This window comes from Taurulus bubalis (assembly GCF_910589615.1).
Source record: "Taurulus bubalis genome assembly, chromosome: 6".
In the NCBI taxonomy this organism is placed as follows: Eukaryota; Metazoa; Chordata; class Actinopteri; order Perciformes; family Cottidae; genus Taurulus; species Taurulus bubalis.
This window is the reverse complement of record NC_136594.1, coordinates 24,318,411-24,341,083: the sequence shown is the minus strand read 5'-3', so window position 1 is coordinate 24,341,083 and position 22,673 is coordinate 24,318,411. Positions and strand designations below refer to the sequence as shown.

At 49.2% G+C, this 22,673-nt stretch overlaps 1 protein-coding gene across 1 annotated transcript in view; it reads left to right on the top strand.

Annotated features, from left to right (window-relative positions):
- Positions 1-601: 601 nt before the first annotated feature.
- Positions 602-22,673, top strand: part of pcdh7a (protocadherin 7a) — a gene marked incomplete at its 5' end in the record, with an annotated part of 39,279 nt that continues 17,207 nt past the window's right edge. Inside the window, 3 exons of the mRNA XM_079219293.1 lie at positions 602-2,013; positions 4,638-5,814; positions 11,168-11,950. Coding sequence (XP_079075419.1) covers positions 602-2,013; positions 4,638-5,814; positions 11,168-11,950 — 3,372 coding nt within the window. The remainder of the gene's footprint in view (positions 2,014-4,637; positions 5,815-11,167; positions 11,951-22,673) is intronic.

Here is a 22,673-nt window from a genome sequence, read left to right as displayed (position 1 = left end):
TTTCCATCCCTCTCTTCTGGGACGTGACTTCGTTCTCTCCTCGGCGTCCGGAGAGCTGCGCTCTGTGTTTTTCTTCTTCTTTTGTGTGCTGCTGCATTGCAGTTTCGAACTGTGAAAAAAAAACAGCCGCTGTCCCAACCACATGTGACTGGAATAAAATGTCAAAATAAACTTACAAATGGCATTATGACCTGAAAACCGGCCTCGCGTGACAGCGGGACATCTCTCCGGTTTACCGAGGGAAAAAGGAGTGAAGTGGATTTAATCAAACGCTGGTGAATTAGTTGGCTCTTCTTTTTTTCTTCTTCTTCTTCTTCTCGCAGCAGGATGGGCTTTTTCCTATGTTTGTGTGGTGACCAGCCCGGCAAGACAATATTATTATTATAGTAGAAGTTGGAGAGAGAATAAAAAGGAGGACAAGAAGTGAACTGTACGGCGAGAGTGCGGAAGCTCTTCCCCCGGACCTCAGGCGGCGGTCCGCAGAAGAAGGTAAGAAACGGATAAATCAAACACCCACGCTGTGAGCCGGCACCGGACCACAAAGCAGCACTAAAGAGGAGAGGAGAGGAGCAGACAGCGGGAGAGAGAGGAAGAAGGAGCCATGCAGAGGCTTGGCGCAGTGCACTCCTCCGCGGCGCAGGCTCTCAGCCTCGTGGTCCTGGCGCTGCGGCTGCTGACTCAGCTGCCGGGCGCACACGCAGCCCTCCGGTACCGGGTGGCGGAGGAGGGCCCGCCCGACGTCAAGATCGGCAACGTGGCCGCCGACCTGGGCCTCACGGCGGGAACGGGCAGCGGGGACGTCACCTTCGCCCTGGAGAGCGGCTCCGAGTTCTTCAAGATCGACAACGTGACAGGTGAGCTGACTACTGGCACGCGGCGCATCGACCGGGAGAAGCTCCCGCAGTGCCAGATGATATTTGACGAGAACGAGTGCTTCTTGGACTTCGAGGTGTCCGTGATTGGCCCTCTGCAGAGCTGGGTGGACCTCTTCGAGGGCCGGGTGGTCGTCACCGACATCAACGACAACACCCCTTCCTTCCCCTCACCTGTGCTCCAGCTTTCGGTGGAGGAGAATCGCCCGATCGGAACCCTTTACCTGCTGCCCACAGCCACGGACAGGGATTTCGGACGGAATGGCATCGATCGCTACGAGCTGATCCAAGACGGTGGGGCAGGTTCAAGTTCGACGAGACGCGGGGCAGCTGGGAGCCCCATGGCAATCGGGGACCGGAGGGGTAGAAGTGGTGATAGCGCTGGAGGGCCCCGGAGCACTGTGTTCGAACTGCAAGTTGCAGATATACCAGATGGCGAAAAGCAACCGCAGCTCATCGTGAAAGGTACGTTGGATCGCGAGCTGAAGGACTCCTACGAGCTAGTTCTCAGAGTTCGAGATGGAGGGAACCCGCCGCGTTCCTCCCAAGCCCTGCTTCGGGTCTCCATCACCGATGTGAACGACAACAGCCCCCAGTTTGAGAGGTCCACCTACGAGGCGGAAATGGCAGAAAACGCCCCTCCAGGTACGCCCGTCCTCCAGGTCAGAGCTTCCGACCGAGACATCGGCGTCAACGGGCAGGTGGAGTACGTCTTCGGAGCGGCCACCGAATCCGTCCGGCGACTCCTGCGCCTGGACGAGGCCACCGGGTGGCTGAGCGTCCTCCACAGGATCGACAGGGAAGACGTGGCCCAGTTGAGGTTCACAGTGACGGCCAGAGACCGAGGTCAGCCGCCCCGCACCGACCGCACCACGGTGATTTTGGCCGTCCGGGACGAAAACGACAACGTGCCCGTCGTGGAGATCCGAAAGATCGGACGGATCCCGGTTCGGGACGGTGCGGCGCTGGTGCCGGAGAACGTCCTGGTGGACACCCCCGTGGCTCTGGTTCAGGTGTCAGACCGAGACCAGGGAGAGAATGGGGCCGTGACGTGCACGGTCGTGGGAGACGTCCCATTCACGCTGAAGCCGGCTGGGGAAACGGCGCTCCCTCCCCTACCTGCAGACGAGGCCTTTGACAGGTAAGCCAAACCAAAGGTAACCCCTCATGGCATGTTCCGGAAACCCACGACAAAGGAAAAGAAGTGACTGCTTATTAATGAGTAGTTCCTGAATCACTCTGAAACAAAGGATTATATGCAAGATAATAAGTTACTAAGAAAAAAGACTGCTAGATACTGAAGTAATGACCCAGTATCTAATGATCAGCCCCTGTCATTCGGGTATGGATGATGCACCACTTTGTCTTGAGGGAGCACAAAATGCCAAGAAATGATGAGGTAATCATGAAGAAATGATGCCTTTTTATAGTAACTCAGTATAATGCACCATGTTACCTGAGGGGACACAGAAACCACTATGTACATAATAAGCTAATAATATTTAGATACGTCCCATTAAGCACCTGAATTGCAGATACAAAGAACAATTAATTGAAAACTGGTTCTAATTCATTGAGAGAAGGGCCGTAATGAGTAGATGCACATTAGACATCATTCATGGGGAAGCAGTTTGTATGTCTTTTATTTTCATTTTTTGAACCAGAGGCTGGTACTGTTTTTATCCAATATGTTTTCTAACCATGACAACTACATATTCAGCATGCAGTTGCTACAAGTCTCACCCACACTCCTGCTCCAGGAGGGAGATTCTACAATTTCCATTTTCCCAAGCAAATTCCGAGCAGAGTGGAGGGCTTTTGCGTTAAAATTTCATCTAAGCTTGGTTCAAGGGGTGCACACTCATTGGCCCCGGCTACAGAGTAGTTCAAATGTCATACAATCTGTATGCATAGACGTTCATTAACGGCAAGGGTTTTTAATTATATTACTACTGCAGTGCAGGCTGTAAATGCCAGCACCCTTCAGTCAATCGTAAAGAGGTTTCCTAGAGGTATTGAATGGAGGCAGTGAGGGAAATAGAGTAGGCCATCTTAGGATATCACTGCCACTGCTATGGCACCTGTGCAATAAGGCTGGCTGTTCTATTGACTTTCAGGCCGTCCTTGATGAAAGAGGGTCTGAGGACTAATCATGATAGGTCTTTAGCAAATTCATTAGTAGATTTAGCCTGTCACAGTTTCCCCAGTGTTATTGTCTCTCGGCAGATGACTGCAGTCCTGCAGCAAAATCTCTTGAAATCCAGTGTGTCTTAAAGACCAAAGCATTATAGAGCTAAAAGGATTAGTTGGCTGATCGATTGGTCGATTCAAAGAAAATTGATTGCCAACCACTTTCACGATCAATTAAGGGTTTCAGCCATTTTTAAAGCAAATATTCCAGTAATTCTCTGGTCCCTCTCCAGCTTTGCGAATGTGACGTTTTGTGGCTTTTTTGGGGGGGGGAAATATTATGCAGCGAAAAAGGGGTGAGGCATTTCTAAACTGCGTAGCTGTTTAACAGAAGCTGAACTCAAATCTACTCAGATAAAAAGACAATATTTGAAAATGTTATTGAAAAAGTGCTGCAAAAGTCGCAAATGAATAGCTGCCGGTTTGCATTTCCGTGTTGTTTATTCATCACGCCCCTTTATGCCGTGTTCACACCGGACGCGGCTCGAAAATTCGCGCCGCGTCCACCGTGGAAGTTTACTCGCGCGAGTGAAACGAGGGTGTTCACACCAAACACGAAAAAATCGCGGCGCGAAGGGGGCGTGGCTTAGCTCTGTTGCTTGCCTCTGTGAGAGACAAGCGACGAAGCTTTCATTTCCGCTATCGACCATGGAATAAATAACCACTAGTTCTGCTTTATATTTGTTGTGGAAGTCCCAAACATGTCGGAACATGAAACGCCCTCGTATTTGGGTTCATAACATCATCCGTTACACAACGATACACAGCTCCACGGACTCCTCCAGGAACTGCGTCTCGCCTATCTCCGTAAAACGATACAGATTATGCCATCCACCATGGAAATAACCACCAGTTCTGCGTTATACTTTTTGTGTAAATTCCACATATGTCGGAACATCAAACTCCATGGTGTCTGGGTTCATAATATTATCCGTAGTCCCACAACAGCGTCTCAATGAAGCCGCTGTCAGCGCTGGTTCAGGCGGAGCAGCAGCAGTTTCATTCAGAAACGGGGAGGCGGCGGTGGTGACGGACGGAGCTTCTCAACGCTGATTCTCAACGCTGATTGGCTGCCGGAACTTTGCGTCACACGATTTCTCCGCCAGAGTTGGGAGAATTCAACTCACGCTCTGTTCGCGCCGCGTCCTTTACTTTGTTCGCCCCAGGTTAAACGCTCTGTTCGCGCCGCCTCAAATGCGACTATCTCGCCGCGGCGCGAATAAATCGCCAATTCGCGTCGCAGCGTGTCTGTGGATTGACTTTACATGTAATCTGGTCGCGCCGCAAATTCGCGCCGCGTCCGGTGTGAACACGGCATTAGTCTAAAGGCCTTTAGTCACCTTGGCCTCTAATGTTCACTATTTTTGGCATTTTGTTAGCATATAATAGAACATTCTCCATAAATAGACCAACACAATGGCTACTGGTAAAATATGGTATCGACATCTTGACTGATAAGTCAGGCAATTGTCCAAAAGGGAGCAGCACTACTATTTTCATCTGACAATATCTGTATTATTTTCGTCTACGGTAGCTACCACATTCATGAAATCTGTTTTCTAATTATTTTCACAGGAATAAGAAAAAATACTTTTTACATACTTCCGCCTTGCTGGACTACGAGGCCACCAAAGAGTACAGTGTCACCATTGTGGCAGTAGATTCTGGCAGCCCCAGCCTGTCCAGCAACAGCTCACTGATGGTGCGAGTGGTGGATATCAATGACCATGCCCCGGTCTTTGCCCAGAGCGTCGTGGAGGTCCACTTCGCTGAGAACAACTCGCCTGGTGAAAGGGTTGTCACTGTTGTGGCCTCAGACGCAGACAGCGGCAAGAATGCCGAGATCATGTACTCCCTGGAACCGGCAGGAAACGGGCCATTCTACATCGATGCAGATAATGGAGATATCCGTGCCACCGGGGTTCTGGATCGCGAGCTGCGAGAGAGGTACGAACTCCGGGTGATTGCCAAGGACAAGGGCACACCTTCCCTGCAAGGTTCGGCGACGGTCGTCGTTCAGGTGACCGACCGCAACGACAACGCGCCAAAGTTTGTCCAGGAAATCTTCACATTCTACGTGAAAGAGAACCTGCTTGCCAACAGCCCGGTCGGCATGGTCACCGTGACCGACGCCGACGAAGGCGAGAACGCGGAACTCAGCTTGTTTGTCGAGATGGACGCAGTCGATGAGAAGAAGGCAGGAGAGAAGGTGGACGGCGAAGACGGCGAGAAAGAGAAAGAAGAGGTGTTCTCCATCGAGAACAACACGGGGACTATCTTCTCTTCGGCGTCGTTTGACCGGGAAAAGCTTTCCAGCTACACCTTCCGTGTCCGCGCCGTGGACGGAGGGGAGCCGCGCAAAACCGCCACCGCCACAGTCTCGCTCTTCGTGACGGACGAGAACGACAACGCCCCCTCAATCACGTCCCCAGCCAATGAGTCCTACACCCTCCTTCCACCCGCCAGCAGCGCCCGCACCATCGTCAGGACCGTGACCGCCATAGATTCAGACACCGGCCCCAATGCAGACCTTCACTACGCCCTCGTGGGGGGGAATCCCTTCCGACTGTTTGAGATCGGCCACACCAACGGGGTGATCACCCTGGCGGAACCTCTGGAGCGGCGCCACAGGGGCCTGCATCGCCTGGTGATCCGGGTCAATGACAGCGGGGCCCCCTCCCTCTGTGCCACCACCCTGGTTCATGTCTTCATCAACGAGAGCTTGACCAACGCCACCCTAGTGGATGCACAGGTAATCTTCGCATTTAAATATGTAATTTTTCAGAGTTCAGCGACAGCAAGTGAAGTATATCAAAATACATGAAACTGGAATGAAAGAAATCCTCTGTGCGATTCTGGTGGTGTGTGCGGACCCCTATTGTTCCACAGAGTTGGTAATGATAACCCATAATGACAGTGATGATATTGTCCTTTGATCCATTCCCATAATGGTCACTCTGATAACACAATACAATGGCGCAGGGCGGTAATGACACCTGATTGTGGCTGTTTAAACTAAACCGGTAAGAAGATTATTTTTCTTGACAGAATCACACGATTGCACAATTTCCAAAGTCTGCATGGTGTTGCAATTTTCTGCCCATTTTTGAGGAAATAATTGCATCTATATTTGTCCCGGATAAAGAGGCCCGCTTCTCTCTTTTGAGGGCTATTGGCAATGCCTGCTTCTTTGTAGTTTGAGTGTTCTTTGTCCAGAATGCATTCTTATAATGACCACGTGGTTGAAAGAAGTGTTATTACTGAGTGGTTCTTCTTTTATGGTACATTGAACTCAGAGCTGAGAGCATTAGGTGTGTGTGTGTGTGTGTGTGTGTGTGTGTGTGTGTGTGTGTGTGTGTGTGTGTGTGTGTGTCTGAGAGAGAGAGAGAGAGAGAGCATTAGGGATGAGTGTGTTAGAGAGGTAGAGAGAGAGAGAGATGGCCTTGTCCCAGTTTTGGCCTTTTAATACAGAATAGGTTGAAGCGTATTCATTTGAATAGAAGTTTTGCTTTCGTAGTGTCTCTCCACGATGGACCTGAATATTAATGAGCCTTCATTGTGCTATGCAGCACACTCTGAGCACAGAAGTGGGAAACTTAGAGAAAGCCACTACAAACTCTAAATGTTTACAGGAAGTACTTTAGCACCAGGTGAGCGTTGGCATGAAAGATCCACGCTGAGGTGAAGAGGTAATCGACTCTCTGCAGATACCAGAAATACTATTCGGTGCAACTGTACGCTGCCGGAAATCATTCTCTCTCCTCTGCCCTCGTTGTATTAATCAAATGCACTTCCCATTATGCTTTAAAAAATGTTCAACGAAGCTATAATTGCTGGCAGGTAATAATTACTAAAACTTGGGTCTCGATGGGCAAAGTCATTTGTATTGACTTAATAATTAAATCGCCTCAGTGGCCTTGTGGTTACTGTGTTTGCTCTGAGACTGGCAGCCTGTAGTTTTTAAACACACCCCCCCACACACAACACAACACACACACACACACACAAAAACACACACACTTGAAAGTGGTTGAGAACACGCTCTCTGTGAGGGAAAAGGTCCTCAGCTGTCAGGTCTGTGCATGTAACATGACGTAAACAGTGTGAGAGCCGAAAGTCAGCGGCGAGAAATTTGAGGGGGAGAGAGAGAAGAGGCAGAAATCTCACAAAAAGTGTGTAAAACAAAGATTGTTTTTGGCACCCCCGAAATTCCTTGAATATCTTGATAGTCTCCTTTTCTATCAACACGCTAAAAAGCAAAAAGTGTTTCGTTGCACTCTGTCTAAACCCAGATAGTGATCTCCGAGGAAGGCACTCCTTACGCCGTAGATGTTGCAAGCTGTGCATGTTGGGATTGCGGCGGTGCCTCCCTCGGTGTTTGAACTCGTGAAAAAGCAGAAGGCCCTCGGGGATTGGATGTTTTCAAGTGCGTAGCATAAACTTTAGCTGATTTTCTCATTTTCAGTGCTGTTACTGATATGGCCAAAAATCGTCTATCCCAATATAGGTCATTTCTTATCTCGATATGTATCCCGCTATAGCATTTACTTTTCTGAGTCAATACATAAACAGTGTATACGAAATAACTACATGTTAAAGTGTTAATACCGAGACCGTAAGAGCTTTTTAATGGACATAAATGAAATGACAGAGAAACAACAATGATAAGCAAAAAGTTGCGTGCCACGATATTTTCGTTTTGTGATTTCCACACGATGCCACTGCACTGAAAGACGATGAGTCATCGGACGGAACGATCCTCCATCCCCAGATGTTACTGTGTAGCTCTTTCAGGCGGTAGCATAGCAACCACAACAACACTGCGCTCCGCGTGCCCCTTGGGTTGTTGGGATGCTCGACACTTTCAGCTAAATCTCGTGTTTTGGCAGGAGAAAAATCCAGTGTAATCATAGCCTCAGAGTTTTGACTCACCTCATATGTAGAGACATCTTGGCATCCAAAAATAAACTGTGTTTTACTGCACACTTTTCTTTTTTTTCAAGAAAGTGAACAACCGAGCACAGAAAGAAGGTGTAGCATTTCGAGCACCAGCCCGTGTGTAGAGCACCTCATAAATGTAACGCGAGACTCGAATGAAAACTACAAATTGAACAATCAAGTTGGTGCGGATTACAGCAGAACACTTGGTAAGCGGCGGAACAATAGTGTTGACAGGCGGAATTAACCGCAACGTGCCCGACCGGCGGAGGCCATTGAGTGGAACAATAGGGTGTAATGTGTCCGGGCCGGTATAAAAGCCGCCTTTGATTACAATATGCATAGTTTAGTTTGATTGTATGGAGCAACTCGGGTAGAGCAATGGAGTAGAAGTCATTGAAGAGCGAATGCCTCCATCCCATAATGAAGTCAAACCGAGTGGTGGATGGATGCCAGATGTAATTACGGGAGGGCAGCGTCTGCTGCCGCTGCAGCGCTGCACCGGAGAATGACTCCAGTCTCTCCCATCCAAACGATACTGGGTGAACCGCATGTTGGGTAATTAGCCACAATGTGATACTGCAGGGTTCGAGCTGGAGGAAGTAGTCGTGATATCCGAGACGTGGCTGTCATTTGGGAAACTTTAAGGTGCTTTGTACTTCGGAAGGACGCTGTCTTTTGGATTTGATTAAGCCTCTTAAGTGATGATATTTTCACATTCTTACAATCAGTGTTTCATCTCAGATCAAGAGGTTTTTGTTGTTGTTTTAAACATCTGGGAATGGGGAATTGTTTTTAGACATGTACAATCAGCTTTCTTTGAATATAAATTACAGATAAGTGCAACCAAGCTGCAGCTCCCTGTTGTCACGCATCGATCAACAGCCCAGATTAAGCACCTTCGGGTCAATAGTGTGGTCGGGGTGGACTCCACCGCCTTGCAATGACAACGCAGATAACCTTAGAGTCCTTGGAGAGCGGAGGGGATGGATGGATGGATGGATAGATAGATAGATAGATAGATAGATGGATGGATGGATGGTGTCAAACCCAGGCCGGAACAAAGCCCATGCAGCAGAATGGAAGATTCCGCTGGGAGTTGGGGATGCGTCAGAGGGCTGCTGAACACTTTAGCTTCGTCTCTGCGCACATGCTGCACACGCACCTGCACTCGGACGCGCCTATACATAGCATGCACTTGACTCTGCACACTTTCCGCATTGCACACTCAAAAGAACTCGGCGGGCCCCCGGTGTTAACGCTATGTTCTGCAGTGCGGAGCGGCAGACAGGGCCCAGGGGGAGATGCGCTAAGCCAGACAGAAATGCCCAGCAGGGTGAGAATGAAAAAGCAAGCACTGCAGGGGCGAGGAAGAAGAAGAACAATGGGGCTGAGGGCCAGAGAGCGGAGCCTGGCGGAGAGAGGGCCCTCCGCAGTGGGAGCAGAATAATGGAACAGAAGAAACAAAGTCGCTCAAAAAAATTCTACAATGAAACTTAACCCAGAGATAGATGGCGATGAAACAATGAAATATGACACAGACCCATTCTTAACTCGGGGGTGAGAAGTGAGAGAGTAAGCACCGTAATACGTCTAGGATAATAACAGTAACAGTCGAGTTCCGCGCTGCAGCCGTGTGAGCGGGGCGCTCTGTGGAGTAACACTCAAGGTTAAACTGTGAGTATATTTTATTTAGCTATGAAACTTCTCCCTCACCTTCTTTACCTCCCTGCGAGCTTTATTACCCAGCGCTCCGAAGGCGGCGGGGATTACACGAGTATATAATTTCCTAGCCTTGACAGGCTAAAGGAATTGTCGCGCGGGGCGCCGAGACGAGGTGTCAGGGCTGCGAAATGAGTCGTCTCGCTAATGGACAGCTCACACACATACACACACACACACACACACACACACACGCGCACCGTGTGGGCCGGAGTAGATGCATGCATACATTTCAGCGTGCGTCTGCATGTGTGTGTATGTGTGTGTTCCCGTAGTTCGTCTGGTCCCCGGATAATGATTCTCTCCAACACAGTCGCCATGTATTGATTCGACATATTCAGATTCATGACCCTGCCCCCAAATCACCAGCAGGGCTCGGCGGACCAGAACTCTACAGCCTCATTGTCTCCTGTGGCGCGAGTCTCCATAACCAGTAATGGCTGTGTTTGTGCTTCGGCATCAAACACATTCTTGTAATGATGCTTTTATTAGTGCACAATCTCCGAGGATGACTTTCTGTGTGTGTGTGTGTGTGTGTGTGTGTGTGTGTGTGTGTGTGTGTGTGTGTGTGTGTGTGTGTGCAGCCAGCCATGTGCATGTGTTCATAATGGAAGACCATTATTTGTCTCCTCCATCTCCGACCCCAAAAGCGGGAAACATTTTTATGAGCGCGATATAAATTGATCAGAGTGGACGATCGTGGATTTGCATCATCGCTGTCCAGCAAACCCCAAGGCCCCGAGACGAAGAGGACTCTTTCTCTCTCTCTCTCTCTCTCTCTCTCTCTTTCTCTCCCTCTCTCTCTCTCTCTCTCTTTGCAGTCGCCTTCTATCTGTCCATCCATCCAATTCTCAGTGCGAAAGAAATTGCGATAGCAAATCCACGCCCACGCTATCATTTACAATAGAGGCCATTGTTCGCCGACGAGACAGTAGACGTGTTTGTGTTCAGGGGGATATAGTCGCAGCACGTCTGCTGCCTTTATTCGCACATTTACCGACTGTTTCTCCCACTTTATTTTTTTCCCCCCCCTCTCCCAACTGTCCCCGGCTCTCAAGTTTCCCTTTATTCTTTTAATCAGCTTTAAACGGCGTAATCCCAGGCATTTCCTGTACCGGTGCAGATGATGCGAGATCACAAGCGGAGAAATTACAGGCGCTACTTGAAATGCTGCAACTGGGAAGCAAGAGCAATTATATATTTAGTGACATTCTATGTGTCGGGGAATAATGGAGATGCTCCCCCACTAAAAAAACACGGTGATGAGTTTAATTAAGTGGAAGATGCTGTTTGATGTTTCTCTGAGACTCGCACCCACTGTGTCATCTTTTAGAGCCACAGTTGGACTTTTTTTCTTCATTCATGGTGTGTCTCTTCTTGTTGCTTTTCCCTGCTTGACTTCGTCTTCTTCTTCTCTCTTGTGCCTCTCTCCCTCTCCCTCCCAGGTGGCCCGGAGTCTCATGGCTCCACTGTCCCTGGACATCGCCGGGGACCCGGACAGCGAGCGCGCGTTAGGGAAACAGCGCCTCAGCGTGGCCATCGGCGTCCTGGCGGGAGCCGCGGCGGTCATCCTGGTCATCCTGCTCGTGGTCACGGCTCGGCAGTGCGGCGCCCAGGGCAAGAATGGCTACGAGGCCGGCAAGAAGGAGCCGGAGGAGGACTTCTTCAGTCCTCCGGGGGCTCAGCCGCAGGCCGGCCACGGCAGGGGCTCGGACCGCGGGCGCAAACCCCGCCGGGACAAGCGCAACGGAAGCGGCGGAGGCGGCGCGGTGGCGGTAGGCGGCAAGGCGGACCGATCCCTCTACAGCGGCATCGTGACGGTCAACGGACTGCGTCGGCACGCCAACGACGACGACGAGGAGGATCTGAGCAGCGCCAGCGAGCGCCTGGCGGCCCGCTACTGCGCCATGGACGGCGACCCCGGCAGCCCGCGGATGGGCGGCGGCAGGAGGCACCAGTCGAGCCCGGACCTGGCCCGGCACTACAAATCCAGCTCCCCTCTCCCCGCGGTCAACCTGCAGCCACACTCCCCCCCAGCCGAGGGCAAGAAGCACCAGGCGGTCCAGGACCTGCCGCCCTCCAACACCTTTGTGGGCAGCGGGGGCTGCGCGGGGAGCGCCGGCTCCAGCAGCAGCAGCAACGGCAGCGGCAACGCGGACGCCATGTCCCTGGGGTCTGACCAGTGCTCGGACTACGGATGCCAGACTGGGAACAAGTACAGCAAACAGGTAGGAGGTCTGGGGCGGGACCGGGAGTGACGATAGTCTCTATGGTCTACCCGTCAGCGCTTTCGAGATTTTCTAAGACGGATTTACGTCTCCTTACGTAAATCCGCCTTCGACAATCAGCTCTTTCTCACACTTTTGTCCACTGTCTTGTCTCCTCCTCCTCCTCCCCGGCTTCATCTCTTCCTCTCCACACAAATGCCTAAACACCGTTTCATCTCCACAAAATCGCTGACAGCGCGCTCGCGTGTGAGCGTCCCAAGCCCGTGAGCGGCGTGACAGCACCCCGTTGTCAGAGCATGTGTGTGCTCCGTGTCTTGCTCAGCCCTCTGTTAAGCAAGATCTAATGCAGGGGACATGAGTCAAACCCCCCAACCTCCCTGCTGGAGCCGAACAATATGCGAATGGCTATGCACGCGTGACTGCACGCGCGAGTGTGTAACACATGCTTACCCTCCCTGTAAACCCCTGAGGATCTCAGTTGGAGAAAGAACACAGAGGGAGTGGGCGAATAGTTCCTTCCAGCGGTGGTAATTGGTCATTTCGCATCTTTGCATTTCTTGCCTCCCATGTCTCGCTGTTATCTTTCTTCCATTTAGCATATATGTTTACACCGTAAACAATTTTAGTTGTACCGATAATGGATGCGCCGGGCTTTGGTGTTTGCTCGAGACGCTCTGGCTAAAAGCCGAAGTCCTGCTGACGTATACATACTACACACACACACACACACAGGCACCATCTATCACGTTGGACACACTGACACAGCAGGGTCCCCCTGGTCCGCGGCGCTCCCAGAGAGCGATGCGCTGAGTGACAGCTAACCCTTCTTAAAGGGGCGGCATCTCGTTTTCCTTGACAGACGGCCCTTACATTTATCCTCCCCGCGGAGGAAAAAAGTGCTGATGTGGTCATTAAAAAAAAAAGGAAAGAGAGGAGCTTCTTCTTAGGCTAATCAATTCATACGCGGGGCTCTCTGATCCTGCTCAACACACACACACACACACACACACACACACATAGAGGTTAATCCATTACGAAGTCAATCCTCTTAATCTGCCGTTCTCAGGGAAAGAAAATGCTTACTGGGAGAGTTTGGTGTTCATGCTTACGTGCACTCAAAACATGCCAGCACACATACAGAGACGCGTAGACACACAAACTGACAGCGTAATGAATTATTGATCGTATGTGGTAATTAACTCCTCTGCTGCAGTGGAGTGTGCACCCACCCCCAGCACACAGGCGTGTCTAAGACTTTTGGGGTGCTCGCGTTCACTTACGTGTCAAAATCTGTTAACTCCAGCAGTTTGGCGGCAGGTTTTGTCGGCTGCAGGGACCGCTTATTTCACGATGGCATTTTTTATATATGTGTATATATATATATATATATATACATATATATATATATATATATATATATATCTAGATATATATATATGTATATATATGCGAGTGCAAGTGAGAGATAGACTCGGGGAGTAATAGGCGGCGAGTGCGTTGCCAAATGCAGGAACTGGGACGCCGACCGAACTTGGAATAGCATTAGACCAGGAGTGGGAGAGAATTACAGGAGGTTAGGAAGACGGGAGTAACCGAGAAGGAGAGGCAGGGAGGGGAGGGATAACATTTCAAAGGTACTTTACTGGGTCAGTGAAAACTCACCCAAAAAAACTGCTCATCTGAAGTCAGCACATCATCAGACCAACTTGTGTGCTCCGAATAGGGGAGAAAATAAAGGAATTGGGGGAAAAGGGGAAAAAAAGTGATAAAAACTGGGCGTCATGGATGAAGCGCAAGATTGCATTAAAGAGGCATGATGAACATGATAAAACAGCTCAGCCGAGTCGCTTGTGTTAATCAAAATTGTTCACATGAGGAGAGGGAAGAATCATCCATATCAATGGGAAGGAGTGAAAACAGAGATGAGCAGAGAGCGTAAAAGAGGAGGGGATGTTTTCTGGAGATGTGTGAGATTTCTCTTTCTTTCTTTCTTTCTTCTTTTATTTTGAGGACATTTAATACGAGAAAGAATAATAGCGTGATCGTATTTGTTAAATTCTATCCAGCAACGTCTCACTTGAGCCAAGAATGGTGAGATTTTTGGTTCGACGCAGCTGGTGTCTGTGTGTGTGTGTGTGTGTGTGTGTGTGTGTGTGTGTGTGTGTGTGTGTGTGTGTGTATTTTTCAATATTAGTGACAATAGGATACTATTGAGTTTCAGTCCAGACAACAAAATGGACCTTATTTATAAACCTTTCTTGTTTTTCTACAACTTTTTTGCCTCATTTAACAAAATAAGTTCCTCAACGTTAAATATCATCTAAATACAAATAGATAAATAGATAAAGTTGGAAATAAGCAAATGTGTGATTTAAAACAGGATAATGTTTTTGGTGGGTATGGAGGTTCGATGGAAGTGGGGAGACAGCGAGTGAGATAGATAGAGAGAGATAGGGAGAGAGAGGGAGGTCTGGTTTGGGTGGCAGCCAGAGAGAGAGAGAGAGAGAGAGAGAGAGAGAGAGAGTGGACTGCTGAGATGTGGGTCATCAGGATACCCGTTGGCATCAGGACACATTAATGATCACAGCAGTCACATGGCACTGCAGTCAATATGGGCAAAGTGGCCTCGTTCTGCCCTCTAACCGCCACCATGCACGCACACAACATACGCTCCGCCGCAAACCCCCCCACCCCCCGCCCGCCCTCCTGTCCTCCATCAGCCCCAACAAAGGTCAGAGCGGCTGTTTTATTATCTTGTCCTGCTTCACTTTTGTCAGGTTCGATTCTGATACCTTTTTTGTTTTTATTAAGTTGTGTCTCCTTTTGACGCTTTCGTCTTCAGTTTTTTAGCCACTCCCCTTGACTCTTGCCCTTCCTTCCTACACTCTGTCTCTCTTTCTTTGCCAGTTCTCTGCTGCTGCCTCTGCGTCTTCCATGCGTCTCACCGACCTCTGAGAACGAACCGACTCAGCGCTTTTCACTAGTGCGACTTCTTCTTTCACTGTAGTGAGCACTTTCTGTCCCTGGACCTGGCACGCACCCTTGTGTGTGTGTGCGTGTGTGTGTGTGTGTGTGTGTGTGGGGGCGGGTGTGGGGGCGGGTGCCACGAAGGCTGAATTGAACCACACGTACACACACACATCCAATGTCTAATCAATGCTCCGTTAACGAGGCCAAGACTGCAGTGGAAACAGGTGGGTTGACAGCGCAGTTTCCTTTGTGTGTTTGTGTGTGTGTGTTTGTGTGTTTCACAACGCTCTGCGTCGGTCAGCGTGTCGCTTTTTGACGCAGCGAGGACGAGCCACGGCGGGACTCATCCGGCCCGGACCCGTCCATCTAATTGGACTGTATGGACGGGCGCCGGCGGAGGGATTAGGTCTACCGGATTATAAAATTGAAAAGCAGCTTTTCATTTCAACGAAATCCCTCCAGGATTAAATATGATGAGCGTCTGTCGTGGACTCTTACTCGCAACCCCCACCCCCCCGACCTACTCGGCATCAGTCAGGCGTCCGCGCGCACAGCTCCCGCAACCAGAAGCAAACGCAGAAACGCACACCCTGCCCTCCCTCCAACCCTCTGTTACACAAGCGCTGTAATCGACCCGTGACCCCTGTCACGGCGATACCGGCGCCCCTGATGTATTTATTAAAGCCACCGCGAGTTCAGGTCGACCATATGCTACCCGGGGTGAGTCGGAGGGGAAGGGGAGGGGCGGGTTGAGGAGGTGAGGGTAAGCGAGAGGTGAGAGGGGCGAGGTAACCAAAGCGGGGATCGCCCGACGAGCCAGACTGGAACCTGATCCACTGACCTGGAGACAGGAGGAGGAGGGGAGGAGACAAGGGAGGAGGCGGGAGAGTTAGAGACCAATGAGCGGAGACGGAGGACGAATGTTGCGGGAAACAACGGAGACAGATGTGTGTGTTTGTGTGTGTTTGTGTTTTTGTGTTAGATGCTCGCCGGTGGAAGCGGACACACTTACCCTGTAAATATAGATTTTTCCATTCGCTCCGGGTCAGATGGATACTCAACAAATGTGGTGTTTAAAACTAAACAAAAAGGTGCCGTTGAATACTTGTGTCTCTGTCTCTGCCGCATAACCGTATGGTACACCAAAAGGCTCGAGGTCGCGACCCACAGTCTTTCTTAGTGCATTGACTTTTGACCCGGAAGTGTAAAACTTTTCATCTTGGTGAGATCCGTTTTTGGGTCCTCACAACAGCATTGAGGTGAAGGGTAAAGGGCGAGGGTGTGCAGTTTTAGGAGTCGTTACCGGAAAGTCAGCAGAACGTCCTTCAACAAAAACAAGCGTCTCCAATCAAAGACGTGGGCGTCTTAGGACACAGAGAGACAAAGCGCCGAGGGAGAGGAGGAGAAGGGAGAAGAAGAGCGAGTCAGATCGCGCCAGGCAGAGGGAGCGAGAAATAGTCTGTTTTCCTCGCACATCAAGGTCACCCAAAAGCTGAAAAATGTGATTGGAAGTCCCCCCCCCTCCCCCTTCCCCCGTCTGTCTTGGCTGTTTACCGCTCGCGAGAGATAACACCGACAGGCTGTTGGGCCGATAATGTTACCGTGTTAACAACTCTTCCCTTCAGCTTTTTTTCGTTTGTTTTCAAACTCTCCGCTAAAAATGGCAAGAATGCGGGGGAAGTCATTCCGGCGCACGCGCTCAGACAAGCCGAGGCGAAGACACTCAGTCAGTGTGTGTCTGTGTGTGTGTGTGTCTGTGTGTGTACATAATAGCACATAATTACACACCCTCCCAGTTCCTTATGCATATACACTTTTCACCGCGAGCAGATGAGCTCAGATAAGAATATGATGACACACGAGCGGGGAGTAAAGTTTTCCGGCTCTTACATCAGTTTCTTCTTCTTCCATTCCCTCTGGATCGCATCACATGCACAGGTCTCCTAGAATCACACACACACACGCGCACGCACACGCACACACACACACAAAGACCTACATAGCAAGCCCCTCGCTGCGACGCTTCTTTTTATTTGCCTCTTGAAGACTCGCTCTGTACTGAGCGGCTCTGCATTCGGCTCGTCTGCCTTGCAGCGTTACCTTAATGTCTGTCTGCGGGTTGAGCAATTTTACCCAATATTGCAAAACAAAGGGCTGCCGCTCCCACACTAGACAGGGATTCAAGACAGCTTAGTGTCCCCGCGATTGGTCTCATCCGCGCCGCCACAAAAGGAGTCTCCGGTGCGTTAAGTGGCTCTGAGTTGAGGTTGAATAAAAAAAAAAGGGACTCGAATGGATTCAGGGCTCAACTGAATATCGGGCTCAATCATTCGGAAGAGTCAACAAAAAATGGAATCAAACCGAAGCGAGATGAGCTGATTCGAGTCCCCTCGCCGGCAGGATGTTGCGGGACGTTGTCTTCATTTAATAGAGGGGGGGGGGTCGTCCTCCTCCAATCAGAGGATCAGTGTGAGTGTTGTATGGATGAATGATGACACGTAGCGTTGAAGTGCTTTGAGTGGCCGTCGGACAAGAAAGTCCATCTGCCAATTACCATGAAGCTCTGCCTCCAGAAGGTCCTACATCCGGGTCGGCTGGCTTCGAGCTTCATCTCGCCCGAAATGACACAAGCGCTCCGTCCACCTCTGGAAAGTTCTGTATGTCTGAAGCGAAGTGGGCGTCGAATCGTTTGCACCTGGCTGTACTGCACCGTGTCCCAGAACCCCGTCTTTACGTAACAGCGATCCAAACACGCACTTGGTCTGACAGAAAGCCTCCATTGCCTTCACTCCCTCTCTTAGTGTGGGATCTTGGAGCTAAGAACAGACATCAGTGCTGTTGCAGCTCCACAAACTGCTAAATGTGCTGCTTTTTTTGGTCATGAGTATGAGTAGTACCTTTTTAGTACCTTTTTTTCCAGAAAGAGGCCGAGTCATTGCACTGCATTTACAGGCGTCAACCAATAACGTTGTGCTTAAAGGACAATTTAAAAAAAGTACACTATAGTGTACCACAACCATAGACTGTGTATGAGAAGCGGACGTAGTCATGGTGACGTCACCTCATTGGTTTGTGGACCGCCGGTTCGAAGCCTCGAGTTCGGCGATTTTGCTGTCGCCATCTTGGATTACAGCCGTCGCCATGTTGCTTTTTTCCGCAACCAATGAACAGAAGTGACCATATTTGGAATGTGGAGGAGTGACGTAGAGACGCCGTATACGTTTCTGGTAGCGGTAGAAACCTGTCAATCACAAGGTAGCCCCGCCTCTAAATGGACCATCATTTACTAAATGAACATCATGCTGTAATGAAAAAAAATACAGGCCACATCCACTCCTTCCGTTCTTACCTTTCACAATAAAAGCCCTCGACATGTGCAGTTCACTGTGTAAAGAAGCAAAAGTCACACAGATCATGTTTCTGAAAGGGAACTCAATAAAAGCACCGACCGTATCTGCGGCTATACATCAGTTTTCCTCAGACTGCCAGACGCTGCTCCGGGTCAACAGGAACCCGCTGGCTGATCCTCTGCCTGTAAAAATCTATTCGGAAACCTTCTTATTGACAAAGTGTTGTAACACATTTGCATCGCTGCCGGTGTGAATAGTTTTGATGTGAAATATTTTAATGAGTATTTGCGCATTCACGCGTGGTTTATTCACCAGCGCCCTCGGTGTGTAAAGACACTCAAACCTGTCGGGAAGTGAACACGCAGACAGACACCTGCGCCTTCATTCTATTTTTTTTACAACGTTGTGAGAACGAAGCTCGCGGCCACGGAACTGAAGGCACAAATTGAACGCGAGCGCAGACACGGGCAGGAACGTCCTGTTCGGAAAAAAACACGAGCACACGCAGACCTGCCGAGCTCACGCAGACACGCGTGCCGACTGCAGAAGGAATCGCGCTAAAACCCATGAAACCCAGATGACAGGAAAAGCACAGCCATATGAAAGATTGAGTATTGCATGGACCAGCGGTCCGCACTGTCTGCTTCTCCCGTCATTGCTCTGTAAGTCATCCAATAAAAAAAAGTGTCTCTTTCCAATCCTCCGTCCCCAATGTCTGTCTGCTCCCCCTCCCACCACACACACACACACACACACACACACACACACACACATTAACACACACTTATTCTCCTCCTCCTCCGTCTGTCCTCCCTCTGATTGATCTCTCTGTTCTCCCTAAGTGGTTTCATCTCTTTTCATCACTCTCCATCTGGATCCATCTTTTCACAACGTGCTTTTTTCTAATGGTTCCAAACTTCGTCTTTTTAATAACACTTAAAAGTGTCTTTAAATTTTACAAATGGTTCTTAAGTAACAACCACTCCCAATTTTCCCTCTGCTTTAGCTCGTGGTTGAAGTCACATTAATCTTTGCTTTTCTCCTTTTATTCTTTTTTTATTTTCCCCCCCAATTGGATCAAATTAAGCACGCTACCAAGGAATAAGCCTCAGGTGTGAATATCTGCACTGTGCAATATGGTTTATGCATTTCTGCCACTGGCGAATCGGAGCACATTTCTCGCCGGATATCAGCTTATTAGATCTCGCATGAGTGTGAAAGACTGGCCCCGGTAGCGCTGTAGTCCAAAGCCAATGTTTTTGCCCCGGGCGTGGTGTAGCCATCTGTTTTAGAATTGTTGGTGGAATATAGATACATCAGAAGATCAAGATGGAGATAGAGGAAAGAGACATGGAAATGAGTGGAAGAGGAGAAAAGGAAATTCCTGGTCAGAACCCGTGGCTTATGAAGTGGGTTGAGATGAGGGAGGAGGGGCTATGAGAGAGAAGAGGGACGAGGAGTGGTTGGGGGAGACACAAGATGAGAATGTGATCTTAGGTAGCGCCTAGGGGAAGTGATGGAGAGAATGGAGACGCAGGAGATAGACAGAAAATGATTGAAAAGAGATATCTGGGTCTAGGGTTAGAAGGAAGGGGGCTGTGGGGGAGGGGGGCTTCAACTCTGAGAGTAAAGCCAGCTCAGACTCTTTGGGCTATTTTAGTGTGTGTGAGAGAATGAGAGCTTTTCTACCTGCCCTATCGAAGAAGTTACATAAAGCTGAGTGGGCTGGCCTCTGCCTGCAGCGATGCCCCATATTACACCACTTCCAATGTATCTGTGCATTTATATATATATATGTGTGTGTGTGTGTGTGTGTGTGTGTGTGTGTGTTTGTTTTGTTCCGCCCTGTGCATGTCAGAAATAGACCAGATAAGAGACTGCACTACCGGTACACGCACGCGCACAGAGACAGGTAGAGCTGAACTACAAGAGCCCCCCCCCCCCCTCTCTCCCCCCCTCCTCCCTCCACCTCGGTGTTGTCAGACACGGAGGCATTAAAATAGTTTGACCCGCTTGACACGCGCGTACTCACGAGGACTACATAATCACACGCTCACACAGCGCGCTGCTTTTAACTCCCATTCCCTGCGGCTATTACAGATAACTTGAACCACCGCTATCATCCATAACGTGTGCGATAACCCCCTTCTTCCACTTCTTCTTCTTTTTCTTCTTCTTTTTTTACAACCCAGGGGCGCAAACAGACTGAACTTTGAGCGGGTGAACTTGCACTTTAAAGCAGTCACAGCCCGGTAATTGCGCAGCAAAGCTGCTTCTTAATGGGTCAGCGCAGGTACAAGTCGGACGTGCATTATTTAAGAGGCTCTGTTCTCCTGTTTCACAAGTACACACATGTGATGAAGATGGCGGCTAACGGGCACCTGAGAAAGAAGAAAAAGAAAGAAAATGGGAATTAAAAAACAACAAAAACAACATCTCTTATTGAACGTCCACAGACACACAAACTTAAACGCAAGCACACGCACGCGCGCAGGAAGAAGAAGAAGAAGGAAAACATGTAATCAAAGTCATGCAAATCTATTTGCCAATTAGAGCCCCACACAGGTTTCCATGGGGATGAAATGGCAACCTCTAATTGGCTGGATAAAAAAGAAACGCTCACATCTGAGCCGACAAAAAAAACCTGAGACGACTTGGAAAAATAAACACATTCGTGCACACACACAGGCACACACACACACACACACACACACACACACACACACACACACACACACACACACACACACATGGGCGGGGGTGATCACTTGCAAATTCATGCACAGGTTGTGGGAGTCACACACAGTATCACCGGTAAGATGAGAAGCGCGGATCGAGTGTGTGGACACAGATATGGCGTATTGTCAGGTGCAGGCGTAGCACACACACACACACACACACACACACACACACACGTACTCAACCACACACGCGCCCATTGAGCGGTCAGTCGCTTTTAAGAGCGCGACTAAAGCTTTGGTCGCGGTGTCGTGTTAACATGAAAGCTTTCACGGCTGTTTAAAAGGAGCGGGCTTTGATTAGAGCGAGATGTGTGAGAGCGCTTCTTAGCGCCGGCCTCCGCTGACAGCGGGCCTTTTCCTTCTGTCAAGAAAACATGTTGAATCGACGATTCCACCTGAGCATGCTCTGCGCGGGTTTCCCACCTCACCCCCATCCTTTAATTCCCTCTCTCTAAAAGGCAGAAGCCAGCCTGGCCACATCTTCAAGGGCGATCAAACGTCGGAATTCCAAATTATTGACTAAACTGCTAAGCGGGTATCAAAGAAGCGCGTTGTTCCTTTTGTCGCGGCTTCAGTTTGCACAAAGCGCCGTTGCTCTCGCACGGCTCCATCATTATGAGCGGTTTAATAATTCATCCGCTATACTCCCATATGGGGCTTTATGTAGAATATGAGACTGAGATCGGGATTGTTAGGGAAACCAATTTACGCACGCGACGCGGAGATTAAGCGCTTCGCTACAAAGTCATGCAAATTCGATGTGCGTCGGAGATTTTGTTTCCGTCCTGTCGAAGAGGCCGCGTGTCTCGGGTGATTTCATTTTCTCTGTTTTGTTGGAGGATTAATGGGTTAAATCATCTTTTCTTCTTCAAGCTTTTTAAAGAAGTCACTGGATGATCGCACGTATCATGATTGGTCTGTAAGCTTAAAACAAGGCTATCTTCCCGTTTATGAAATAAATTAAACACCTAGAGAGATGCAACGTTTTTACAGAAGAGCGACATCATAGTCGTAGTTTAGAGTTTAAATTATTATACGTATTTTCCCTGGAGAAACCAAATGCCAATATATTGATATTGTGGTTTAAGACCAGATATCGTCTTTGATTTTTGGACATCGTATTATCCGATCAGTGTCTTTTCCTGGTTTTAAAACCACGTTTCTGAACATAGCAGCCTGTTCTAGCCTTTACCCACTTAGGTATTATACCCACATCACTGATGATTTATTCGCAAAAGATTTTAGGAAAGTACCAAAAGTTACCCTTCCACTATCCATATCGACAGCCCGATGTTTCAGTCATGCCTTTAGGCAAAGTGACAAAACGTTCACAAGCCGTAGTTTCAAAAACTTCGACATTGTTCACATTTCCTAACTCGGCTGTGATAAAACAAACGGGAAGTCTTTGGATTTTTGGACCGTTTTGGTAAACGGTGACTGGCATTTTGAACATTTATTGGTCTGACATTTGAAAGGCCAAATCGTTACTCATCAATCACAGAGGTTCTTTACATGCAGACCTGAAAACAGCTCAGCTGAGGTGAACATGCATTAATATACTGGCAAGAGAATATGCATTCACTCATTATCGCTAATGAGAGCGCCATACACCTGTAGTTCTAGTTTTGCAGCAAACATGTTTTCGACTCGTCTTCACTTAAC